This window comes from Salarias fasciatus, chromosome 15, assembly GCF_902148845.1.
Source record: "Salarias fasciatus chromosome 15, fSalaFa1.1, whole genome shotgun sequence".
Lineage (NCBI taxonomy): Eukaryota > Metazoa > Chordata > Actinopteri > Blenniiformes > Blenniidae > Salarias > Salarias fasciatus.
In genome coordinates this window covers 13,269,333-13,282,654 of record NC_043759.1, presented here as the reverse complement: position 1 = coordinate 13,282,654, position 13,322 = coordinate 13,269,333, and the positions used below count along the sequence as shown (strand labels likewise).

Sequence of the window (13,322 nt, the reverse complement as noted above, 5' to 3'; positions counted from 1 at the left end):
CGTGTGTTATATGTCTGCGTTTGCACATGTGCTTGTGCTGTCAAACTTCACTGTTTCATCTGTTGCGAAAAAGACACTTCGCATCGCGCACCTCTCTGACAGCCATATTCAGCACACATGCACGCACACACACACACATGCACAGAAATAAAACAGGTGGCAGTAATGCAAAATATAGCTATTGTTGTTGAAACATACACACTAAGGACACACATTTAATTGACGTAATATATTTCTTACTTTGATATGTTGCTACTGAAGCTATTTTACAGAAAAAGCATTCTCCTACCCTTGTACAGATCGTAATATCGCCTGATAATGTGTTTGCAAATGTGCCTGGGAGAGATAAAATCTGTATGATTTACTGTATGTGAGAGAGATCACAGTGCATGTGTGTGTGTGTGTGTGTGTGTGTGTGGGGAGTGATTAATTCATGCGCTGATCTGTGCGTATGTGTCAAGTAGATGAATCTTTGATGTGCCGTGTTTTAAGGTTGTGTGTGCCTCCGGCCTGTCAATCACAGATGTGTGACAGATAGCTCTGATCTGGCTGGCCCTGAACCATCACACATCCATCACATCTACACACACACATACACACACAATTTATTCACTGAGAGGATCATGGCTGTGATTCAAGGATGAGTTTCTGGATCTGTGGCATGCGCACCCAAGGAAAGCTAAATACTGTGTTTAAGGCCCGAACATTCTTAGAGAATGCAGCGGGAGGAAAAATAACAAAATGAATAGAAGATTTTGACTTCCTGTGATGACCCCTCCTTCCACATTCAACACTTGCATGCACATTTCAGTTTCATACAAAATATAGTTAGATTCAAGAAGGTTTTCGACTAAAAGTGACTAAATGTTAGGAACAAACTGCGATAAGTTTTTCCTATAAATTGCATTTAGAAAGTAAGCCGACGACCAAAGCCACCTTTTAAGCGCGCAGCTCCTTGCATTAATCAGATGCCAGTGTAATTTGGTTTTCATGTCTGACTAAGCGCGCAAATCCCCACAGCGGTCTGTTGAGCAGAGTGTAGTTAGAGTTTGGCCTCCAGCCTCTGACCTCCTCGCTCGCTGCAGAATACATTTGCACAGAGATATTGGTGACTGATGGGTAAATATCAATTCCAGAGTCAGAGCCTGCGGGCGGCTGTCGGGCCAGTGGAGGGCTGAGCCGGGGTAGATGTGGACTGATCCTCAAACCCGGTGGGACGGCTTTAATGTGGGATGATAACGAACTGACTCCATGAATGTTGTTTATTAAAACAATAAGGGTTCTGTTTCTGATGGGACTGGTTGGAGCATGAGAGCAATGGGAGTGGGCTGAACGCAACTTTTTTTTTTTTTTTTTCCCGCCTCGCTTGTCACATCCTCATATATAAATAACAAAAATACATCATTGTATGAGTGAATTTACATATTCCACATCTCAGAAAGACTCCACGTATCGGTCACGGTTGACACTTTTTAAAGCTCTTTCCTGCTAAAATGCCTCCCAGTGACTTGTTTTGAAGGTGTGAGGCTTTTGATGTATAGTGTATTAATGCTTGAAAAAACACAGCTGCTACAGTGGCTGTTTGATAAAAGTGGCTGTACATAACGCTTTTTATATTTTGTGAAGTGCGTTTGAGTAGCCGTAGAGAAAGTCCATATCGGCAGAATTAATGTCTGTATTATTTTTAGTAGGAAAAGCAAAGAGCGGAGACTGAAATAAACCTACAAATGAGAGCAGTTTCTGTAAAGAAGTAGAAAAAAAAAAACCTTCACTCCAACCTCTTGCATGACGGTTTATTACACTAATTACCTGATCAACGTGTTAACACAGTTCATCACGAGTTGTTGTTACTGTGAGGAAACCAAAAACCATTTGTTTCATAGAGTTGACATGTTTCACCGCTGGTTTGTTTACAATAATTTGACCTCACTAATGTCACATCGGCTCCAGAGACGCCCTCGATTACAGCGACTCGGGTTACTTTGCATCCACAACAGTGTGTTATGCTGTGACCTTGTTCTGTTCTGTGTTTTTTGTTCGTCTTGTGAGACCCTTTGAAGCCATCTCTTGTGATCCTGTCCATTGTTTTCTCTCCTCAGAGCCTCCGCACCCCATTGCCCCACCCCAGCTGCTCGGCGTGGGCCCGACCTACCTGCTGATTCAGCTCAACGCCAACTCCATATTTGGAGACGGACCTATTATACTCAAAGAGGTATTTCCTGCGTGTCATGTCGGTGGCCGTTCAGCAAGAATGTCTGCAGCAAGATATTATTGTACATGAAGGCATCAGACTGTTGTGCAGTCAGGAAATGATGAATATGTTTAATAAAACTTCTTTCTCAACCAGTGGCATTAAAAGACCAATTATCCTTATGGGAAACCGGGGAAATAGGCTGAAAATGGATTCTAAGTGGAATATATCAAAGAGAAAGCTCCACTTTGTAAGAAATATGGTGTTTTGCATTCTTGCCAAGAGTTCGATCAAAAGTTCAGAACCACTCCATCACGGTGTCGTAATGCTAAATATTCATCGTTAGCCAGCAGGGAGCAGGCTAAGCAGCGAAACACAGTTTGTCTGTCTTGGTGTAAAGTTCATAAATCAAGGAAATGATGCTGTCTTGTGAAACGATGTACATTAAGTGAAAGATTTGGGAAAAGTGTGAAATGTCTTTTCAGCACAGGTTGAAGTGATTATTTCATAATATTGTTCGGCTATTTGTTGAGTATTTCCACCAATAGTGGAATAAACGGACATTCCCTCACCTATTGTGCTCTGATTTGATGCTAAATTCTGAATTGACCCTGAAATGAAATGTGTGTTCCACATTGTAGGTCGAGTACCGCATGACATCCGGCAGCTGGACCGAGACCCACGCCGTGAACTCCCCCAACTACAAGTTATGGCACCTCGATCCGGACACCGAGTACGAGATCAGAGTGCTGCTGACGAGGCCCGGAGAGGGAGGGACGGGCAAACCCGGACCGCCGCTCATTACCCGGACTAAATGTGCAGGTAAGGCGTGACTTCTTCAGGACTCCAGTGTGAGGAGAGCTTTGTAGAAAACTGTAGAGTTTGCGTGGTTTTGTTTTGTTTTTGCTTTTGTTTTTTTTTGGGATGGATGTGTTTCCACAATAAATTCTTCATCCAGATGCATTGTGTGACAGTGGACCACAAAGAAAAATGTTCACATAAAATGATCTCTAATCAATGGGGCGAGAAAATGTAGAAATCAGACTAAAGCTTGGTCCTCACTGATTATTTATTGATCTGTCCATCTACTGTTATTGTTTCCTTGTCGTGGTGTCTGTGTTTTACTTGGTGCAGTGACATTTGTACATTTAGCTGGCAGGAGGAAGATGGGGTTGGAAAGGAAAGGAGGAGAGAGCCTGAGTCAGTGTTGCTGCTCAGCAATCTGAGGGAAAGAGTGAACTGAATACTGGAGGTTCTCCCATCTTTCATCACTTTTTATCCTCCTTTTTACGACCCTCACCTCACTCCTGCTTTCCCTGTGCCTCTCCCTCCTTTCATAGCTTCCATTTCTCTTTCCTTACATCTCTTCTCTCTGCTTTCGCTCCTTGCTGCCGCCTTTCTCCCCCCTTTTTTCCAAGCCCTTCTCTCCCCGTCTCCTTCGCTCTCTGTGGATCAATAGACGGGGGGCAGAAACACTGTCTGACATTTGTAGAAATAAACGACTGAAATATAAACACAGCTAGCCTGAGGGAGAGCGACAGAGCAAGCGCGAGAGGCTTGATATGAGAGAGAAAGAGACAGAAATAAAAGCAATGAGCTTGAATGAGAAACAGAATAAGGGAGCGATGGAGAGACGATGAAAAACAATAAGGCTGGAAAAGAAAGAGCAGAGAGAATGGAAGCGCGACGAGAGAGAGAGGGAGAGAGCAAGAGGCGAGAGAATGATGAAACTGGAGAATGAAAATGAAAGAGAAATGAAAACTCATAACCACAGGGCCTGACTGATGTCTGCCAACCTGTGTGTGTGTGTCAGTGTGTGTGTTGTGTGTTGACAGAGAGGAAGTCAAAGACTTGTTCAGGCGACTCCTCCATTGAGCAGTTTTCCTGTTTGACAGGAAGAGGAAATTAATCTGCTTCTCCTCATTCAAGCTGGAACACATCGGCGTTAAAGACGTTGAGTCATTGTAATCCACATAATGTGCCGATAACAAACCCAAAGCAAGGAAACAAGGTTATGTGAATTGAATCAACCCATTCTCTGCAAGCCAAATCCTTTCTGTGTGCTGATTTCAAAATAAGAGTGAGTCAAGTGTTAGAATGATTAAAAGTAGTGTTCTTTCAGGAGTTTTCCTGACATATGATCAGTCATCAAAACCATTTTAGACAAATTGTGTATTTTGATGCTGAAATGTCCAATACTGCCATAAGCGGAACATATTCCTGCTGGGTTGCGGTGAAAGCTTTGACATACCAACTTGATGATAATCAGCATGAGAATTTGCTCATCCACTTAAGAAAATCACATCTCAGCTTGTTGTCTTCTGTTGAATACCTCTAAGTTTATAAAGTGTAACTTTCCATGTTCCCACCCAAACTCTCACAGAGTCTCTGGTCTATCTGTATCTTAGTGGTTTCACCTTTGAGCTGTTAGACAGGATACCTCCAAAAGCAAGACACTGAATATTGCTGCCAGAGACATCACAAATGGTCATTTATATATTTTGAACATTGCACTTTGTGTCTGCATCTGCCGTGGCTGAAAGAACAGACAGGATACATTTAGATTTTATGTGAGTAAAGCCACATTATGGGCCGATGTCACTGTCAGCATTGGTGAACAGTGGGGCAGCAGCAGTATTTTAGGTCCAGTCGCTTGAATAGATCAAATGTATTGACTTCCTGAAGTAATCAACTCTTTTTGTCTTTAAATCTGTGTATTCTGCTCACTCTGTTTATTACCATGATACCTTGTAACCTGTTCATCATTCTGTTTTCGGTGTGACTGAGGTCATCCACACTCAATCTCATTCAAACGCACGCACACCTCGTACACACACACACACACACACACTCGCTCTCCCCCCTGGACTTGGTTGGGTTGTGTTTGTTTGTTATGAGAGCGAAGGGCTACACAAGGCACGGGGTAGAAATGCTATTTAAATGGTAATGATTCCTTTGGCTTTTCTGATTGGTTAGGCTCGTCTGATCCCGCCACCTGTAGTTTGCTGAAGATTTGGTGTAATACAACATAATGAAGATGTGCATGCACGCTCACACGGGGAAACGTGTGCACAGACATTAGGCGTAAAACCCGAGCATGCCGCCACACACAACAGTGTTTAATTAAAAACCAATAAAGTTAATAAAACACTGCGCAGACTTCACACACCCTGCTGAGCAGTTGATATGATAACAGGAAGGATTTCATCTGCTCTTCTTCGTCTCTTTTCTTGTCTTCCTTTGCAGTTTATTCTTTTCTTTTTCTTTGTCATGCTCCCTCTGTTTCTCCTCTAACTCCTCTGGATGTTTTTTTTTTTCCTCAGTGGTGATGTATTGCTCTTGTCTGAAGGGTGAAAAATAATCAACTTGAAGTGAAGAGTGTGCGTGCGCGTGTGTGTAACAGAAGAAAGTGATGAAGTAGCTTTTAATCCAAATCCTGAATTTTCTGCTCAAGACCTCCCGGTCATGGCAGGTTAGACGCAAACGTGCAAATGCGCGCGCGCACACACACAGTTCAAGAGAGTCACAGTATTTCTCCTATGTTGCACAAACTCAGCATCACTTGGATTTATGGAAGAATGGGATTGCAATACACACATTTTCAAACACACAAGCACAAAATAACAAATACACTTCTTTATGTATGTGAGAATACACACACACACACGCAAGCACACATGCACACACAGTCAGGAGTATAACACTTCGAGGGTCAGGACCTTGAAATAGCAGCCACAAGCTCAACAGAGGTTGATGTGCTGAGTGAGTGTGTGCGTGAGTTTTGCAGTGCTGTTGTGTGACTGTGTGTCTCTGCATGTGTTAACTTAGTGCTTGTATTGATCGCTACAGGTACAGATTTTGCAAGAATAAAGATTTCTCCTGTGGAAAAGTGTTTTGAAGCAATTGCAGTGAGGTACAGCTGTTTCAAGACAAGATAATTAAAAGTCCCAAACTATGTAGTGCGCTTACGGTTTGAATGAGAGTAAGGAAATTGTGAGTTGCAGGCATGTGCTAAACTTGGCCGAAAGCATTGTATCTAAAGCCATTGTGGTGACTCCAATGACATCATTAGAAATAGCATTGAAACACAGTGTCAAACAGAAACAAAACAAAACAACATGTTCTGTTATGTTTTTTGTTATTTTGTGTCATTTGGACTGAAAATTGACACAGGTGAGTCTCATTGTGCTATGTTTTCAAGAATTAATCCCTCTCGCTGTGTGACATTTGGTCGTCCAGTTTAATCTCACCATGTTTTCCTGCTGTCCGCTCATCCAGTTCCTGCACGGCTTCAGCCAGTTCGGGCTCGTGGCGAATAGAGCTAAACTGCGGGTGAAGGCAGTGAACACAAATCCACCACAGGACAATCACAGAGACAGATGCTCATCAGTTAACCTCGTGTGCATTGAGAGAGGAAACCAGAGAAAATCCTCTGACACACAGGAAGTGCCCAAATCAAACCAGGGATCTCCTCACAGCGTGTGCTACCCACAATGCCACTGTGCTGCATCTGTATTAAAAATCTTGAAGAATTCGCTCACAATTCAGCCTCTCATCCAACCTGTTAGACAAATTAAACAATTTGGAGATATTTAATTCATGTTTTAATTACCTTTCTGCTAGAGTAAGTGAACCACCCTGTGAGAATATTGAGACTGTTTCATGATATTTATCTATATAGAGAGCTACCAGCTTCATTGTGTAAGTCACATATGCTTTGCAGTTGCATTTTTAAGTAATCTGTTAATTTAGTACTGCACTTTTTATGTCCCTTAATCCTTAAATCCTCAGAAGTTTGTCTAATGACTGATTCCTTGTAGCTTTAATTCCTGGCTTTATTTTTATATAGCTTGTGAGCATTTCTCAGTAATCATAACACACAAGGTGTCCTTTGATTCCTCATTATTTCCAGTCATTTCTCGCATTATGTGTAGGTTTTCTTTTCTTCTTCTTCTTGTTATTTTTTTTTTTTTTTTGCAGTTGTAGATGTTTCAGTTGCTACTTTCACAATTAGCCTCTTCACCGGCCAAATCAGAAGGAAACTGTAAATTGAAAACATCGCACAGTGCAAATGTGCACCTTTCATGTCCATAAATCTGGCCTCGAATGAGACAAACGCATGCAGAGAGAAATTAGACTTGGAGACAGAATAAATGGTCGGAGGCTCATTTGTCTTTCTCGTGACAGTGGAAGGATTACCGGGAACTAATTGGACAGATTAACTTGGATTTAGCTGCATTTCCTGTCAACCTTTTCTATCTTCCTCCCCTCTGCTGCTTCCTTCCTTTCCACTTCTTGTCTTCTCACTTTTTTTTTTTTCCTCCAGCTTTCTTCTCTTCTGCTCTTTGGTTTTTTAACTGTATATTTATTGGCTCTTCCTCGTGCCTCATGTTGGGGGACATGGTTTTCGGTTGCCTTTAGCGTAGTTATATTCCATTTAGTTTAATTTCCTTTTTGTTTCCCATTCTTTAATTCCAACCTCTGGATTCTGCTGATATGAAGCTTTCCGTCCTTGGTGTTATTGTTGGTGTTTATTGGTATTGTTGTTATTTTCAAAGCTCCATCTGTGGAGAACAAAGCCTTTTAGTTCCAACATGAATCCAGCCGTTTGTCTGTCTACCGGAGGAGGGGAAAGGGACAAGGCAGCTTCTGTGGTTTGCCTCTGGACCCGGTCCCGCTCCACTCTGGCCCCAGTCCAACCTAGTTATCGTCTCTCCCCGTTCCACCTCGCTACCCCCCCCCTCCTCTCTCTCATCCTTTTCTCCCTTTCCCCTCTCTGCTCCCTTTTATCTGTCCCTCACTCCCTCCAGACCCAGTTTCATTTTTCCACACTTTGCTTTGTTTACACTCGTCGTTATTCAGTGTTTTCAACACTCCCCTCCTTCCTTCCTTCCTTCCTTCCTTCCTTCTTTCTTCCTCCCTAACTCTTCCCTTCCATCCATATTCTCTCCATTGTCACTTGCGCTCCACCTACTTTCACTATCAACGGTGAATTGACAGATAAGCGGCGGTGCACTGTGGGTCAGAATGGGAATCGGGTTTGGAAATGGTTGGTGTGTGTAAGTGTGTGTGTGTGCGTGTCGTGGACAAATCTGTTTCCAAAGTCACATTGTGGCCAATGTTTCGGCGTTTGAGGACAAGAAGTCCATGCAGTGGAAATCTTTACATTTTATTGTGTGATATCTGATTAAGGTTTTACTGAATGAGTGTGATTCTGTCTGAGGATGAGAGAAACGCAGTTCCATATGTTTGTGTGTAAAACGCAGCTACGTCGTGTATTTTCTTTGAATTTTGCGTTGAAGACCATCGCACTGTGAAGCGGCGTTAGCATCAAGAGAAGCTAAAATCAATACAGTTTATTACACCGCCCTAACAGCGTGCACACGTGCGAGTGTGCGTCCGTCCTAATAGTGCAGTTTATGATGAGGATCATGGGTATTGATTTGAGGGAGGGAGGGGAGGGGAGGGGAGGGCAGGGGGGGGGGAGAAAGGAAGGACGGCGAGAAGGAGACAAGTGAGGAGGAGACAGGTGGAGAAAGCTGCAGGTCTCCCTTTTGCTCTATTGAAATGTCAACCAGCCAATAACAGGTTGCAGCGAAAATGAAATGCTCTGACCTCGCAGACGATAACACACACACCCACACACACACACACACACACAGAGTTTGGTAATGATATATGGTCAACAGACAATTACCTGCACAGCTATCCTCCTCAGTTTTTTTTTTTAACCACCCTTCATCATTTTCTGTCTATATGTCAATCTATTAGCGAGATATTTATATATCCAAACATTTTAGCAAACCTCCACATTTGTATTTTGCTTACAGCTCAGTGTGTGTGTGTGTGTGTGTGTGTGTGTGTGTGTGTGTGTGTGTGTGTGTGTGTGTGTGTGTGTGTGTGTGTGTGTGTGTGTGTGTGTGGGCATATGCATGTATATGTGTGTGGGTGTTTATGAGTTATGAGTTGTGTTTGCCCTTGACGATGGATTCTTATTATGGGAACTTTTACTGGCGCGCACGCATGCACACACGCGCACACACACACAAACACACATACACACCTATGTATCTCTACCCAGATTTAATCTTGATGCTGTCACAACCTAAAGCTTGACTTTGTGTGTGCGTGTGTGTGTGTTTGTTCGGGTAATAACCCAGTGTGGCTGTGTCGTGCCTGTTGGTTTCTGCGCGCGCGCGAGCGCGCGCACGTGTGTGTGTGTGTGTGTGTGTGTGAGTGACAGGCAGATAATGGGTTGTCAGAAGAAGCGACAAGTTTGTGTCCTTGTGTTGTCTCCTCTGAGAGAGGAAGACCCGGGGAAAAACACAGGCCGAGCCGACGGAGGGTTAGGGAGAGACTTGGCGGTCTGTATTTAACTTGAGCCGTTTATATTAAAACATCCCAGCGGGACGTAAAGAAGCAGGCAGGTTACGAGAAAGAAACAAAGACGGAAAAGAAGAGGAAGCGTCAACTTATCAACAGGTGATAGACTGAATATCACTGAGATGTCAACTTCTGACAAGAGAGAATGAACAAAACTTTTAATTAAGTTTGTCCTTGTTGCTCAATAATAGATTTCTCTTCAGTGCGAGTTGTCAGGAGCCAATGTGCGCAATCATTATCAAAGTCAGTCAAGGCGTAAAACTCTTTTTGTAGTGTTTGTGCATTCAACTGGCAAGAAAATGAAATATCACAGTGATAGATCCTTATTTTAAAGATGGCCTGTGTACGCCATGTTATCTTTGCTATAGTCAAGGGGTGAGATGGTATTTCTTTTAAGACGAAGCATAGCTCTAAGGAACCATTTATCAATACTGTGTTATTTATTCATGCATTTCTCAGAGAGCCTGCCGATGTTTGATGGTCGGGACGATGTTTTCAAACACACACAAACCACCAGGTAGAAGATCAGGCAGACTCAGCAATGAAGTGTCTGACAGAGAGAACCAACCAGACCGCCACTCCACATCAACCCAGCATCAAACAGAACCAGCAAAAAACTACTGTAATATTAGCAAAGCACATGTTAATTCCATTTTTTTTTTTTTTTTACATTTCTGTTCTGTATTTTCTCCTGCTGTCAGTCCAGTTGAGGGTTCCTGGGTTGGCTATGTGTGTGTGTGTGCGTGTGCGTGATGCTGCCGTCACAGCGGCGGCCCTCGCTCTGAGGTGTATGATTGTCTGCTTGTCACTCATTATGCATGTTAATCTGGACCGAGGAGTCAGTTTTGATAAGATTTCAAACAATTAATTTCACTCAAAAAAGTGGATGTTTATTCATCGGCATCACTCGTGCGATTTGCATCCACAGTTCATCTGCCCAGGTCCAGCTCGCTCACTCACGCTAGAAATTTAACCTTCAAAAGGAAACCGTGAACCTGGCAACTCCAGCTGAATTAAATGGAGTGAGGTGACGGCAGGTTAACAAGGGAGGTGCTCTCTGGTCATTTTGCTAACGAGGAGTGATGGCCTTCCAGATCGCTACCCCGTTCAAATTGCCGACACACCGCTCGTTTTCTGCTTTGGTAGTAAATTCATGTTGACGCTGCACCATTCATCTGCATCCAAAAATGTCAGGGAACCGTTGCATTTTGACTCACTTACTTACTTACCAACCGCACACGCATGCACAGTGAGAACATTCAAACGCCATAAAGAAAGATTCCCAAACCCGATCTGGATATGAATCAGGGACTTAGTGACTACCACGCTATTTTGAGGCCCGCGTTCTGTTCTGATATCAGAAATATGTGGAAGAAGTAGCAGAGCAGCTCTGTTTTTCTGTGAAAATGTGACAGATGGTCAATCAAGTATTTACTACTGTGTGAGTGATAGAAGCTGTTAAGTCCTCTGGAGGAAAAAAAAAAAATGTATCAACCCTCTTGATCGAGTGATTCCTTCTCTGGTTAGAGAAGTGGTTCTCAAAGAAATAACTCTTGTAAAATAATTAGTGCCTGCTCAGTTTTAATAGCTTTCCTAGAGGAAACGCAGCAGCTTCTGCGCGCCATCAGGTATTAGCAGCATGTCGCTGACCCCTCCTGTTAAATGGTCGGGACGTGGAATTGGGTAAACATTTATATCGGCGTGCTATCTGGCATGTAGTGGACTCAAATGAGCAGACGCAGGAGGAAGATCTTGATTTTATGATTGTAGTCTTGTGAACGTGTGTGTGTGTGTGTGTGTGTATGTGTGTACTGTGTAGGGACGGGCGGGGGCTATTGATCCAGTTAAATGAGCCAGTTAAGGTAATTAAAGCTCTGGGCAGCGAGGAGGGAAAGTAGATTATATCGACAATAACAGCCTGAATACACATAAAAGATGGAAGCCAAAGATGTGCCTTGTAGAAGTTATTGCTCTTGACAAATGGTTGAACGGTAGCATGGAGCACAAAGTGAAGTGTTTGTAAAACCCACATTTTTAATACTGGAAAGAAGGAAAAAAAAAGCACTGATTCAGCACTTTTTGTCATTTTTGGCACCACTAAGTATATTTACTTCATGCTCAGACTGCACACTTGTTCTAAACCTCATAAAGACCATTTTGAAGTTCTCCCATGTATCGATTCATCAAGGCATCATTTCTCATATCTGATGAGAAGTCAGCAGTACACCTCATGATTCAGCAACTATTTACTCTCAATTCATTTTTTTTTTTTGTTGGAAGTTATGCGTAAAAGATCCTCTTTTGTTTCACCTTGTCTCTCTCTCTCTTTTTCCTTGCAGAGCCCATGCGGACTCCCAAGAGGCTGAAGATCGCAGAGACCAGGTCCCGTTTGATCGCGGTGGACTGGGAGTCGCTGGGCTACAACATCACTCGCTGTCACACTTTCAACGTCACCATCTGTTACCATTACATGACTGCCAACAACCGCAGCAAAGCCGACTGCTTGGACATGGATCCTAAAGGTATCACTCGATATTGTGCTGCTGTTGATACAAGCTCCGCTGCCACGACACACGCTGGCGCCGCGCTGATGTCCATTGATTATAGCTTCAGTGAAGATGCGGGGAAAGGCATTTCTGAGGAATTCTGACAAATGATCAACAAAAATATGTCTTGTTGGTGCACCTGCTGCTCTTATAATAGTGCTTTTTGTTATGATACAGTGCAAATGGTGTTAAGCTACAGTTGAATTACCATTGAGACTGAACAGAAATGATGATTATGACTAACCCTAACCCCTAATCCTACTTTTTAAGGGCGCAAAGGGCACATTTAAAGATCATTTTAGCTGTTTTTTTGTGTACTTTTGTTGTTTTTGTATACAGACAATACAAATTATGTTTCCAGATTTAATTTATTTTATTGGGGATTCATTCTGTGTCAAAAATATCTGTGTATTTAATCCATCCGCTTTAATCCATAGTTAGTCAGCAGTGGGATTCAGCTCATTTCTGGTGACAAACAAGTTTCAAGAACCTTTTAGCTCTGCAATGGAATGGAGTGGAATGTCTAACCATCCAAATGAACATATATAATACATTTGTTTCCCAAATACCGATTATCTATAATAATATCGATCAATCTGTTGTCCTCTCAGCACCTCGCCACCTCGTGGGGAATTTGCCGCCCTACACCAACGTCAGCCTCAAGATGATTCTGACCAACCCAGAGGGGCGAAAGGAGAGCGACGAGACCATCATACAAACTGACGAAGATGGTGCGAGACACATGAAAACATGACACTTGATTATTTATTCATTAGTTAAATGCATTCTTCCCAAGAATATATTGTTTCATGTTAGTTTTTTCAATATGATGTACAGTAAGTTCTTCTAATGACGCAGGCCTCGTGTCCACAGATATATTCAAAATGGCACAGTTTGACAGAGATTTCAAGTCTGATTTATCTCTTGCTCCTGTCTGAGTCCCTTCTGTTCTGTTTATTTGCAGATATTGTTGGTTTTTATGATCATTGTGTAATTGTGTCTGCCTGGATGTGTTTACAGTGCCAGGTCCAGTTCCCAGTCAGTCTCTCAAAGCCACTCCGTCTGAAGAGACAATAAGTCTTTCCTGGAAGGAACCAGCTGAGCCCAACGGAGTCATCATCCAATACGAGGTACTTTTAAATCAGCTGCAGGAGCGGCGCTCACAGTCAAATTAGCAACACGCTGCTTCAGAAACATTCTGA

At 42.8% G+C, this 13,322-nt stretch overlaps 1 protein-coding gene across 20 annotated transcripts in view; it reads left to right on the top strand.

Moving 5' to 3' along the window:
- Positions 1-13,322, top strand: part of ptprk (protein tyrosine phosphatase receptor type K) — a 114,179-nt gene that overhangs the window by 69,534 nt on the left and 31,323 nt on the right. For all 20 annotated transcript variants that reach the window (XM_030109720.1, XM_030109734.1, XM_030109733.1 and 17 more), the window contains 5 exons: positions 2,100-2,212; positions 2,833-3,013; positions 11,914-12,096; positions 12,732-12,851; positions 13,141-13,250. In XM_030109720.1, the coding sequence (XP_029965580.1) occupies positions 2,100-2,212; positions 2,833-3,013; positions 11,914-12,096; positions 12,732-12,851; positions 13,141-13,250 (707 nt within the window). The remainder of the gene's footprint in view (positions 1-2,099; positions 2,213-2,832; positions 3,014-11,913; positions 12,097-12,731; positions 12,852-13,140; positions 13,251-13,322) is intronic.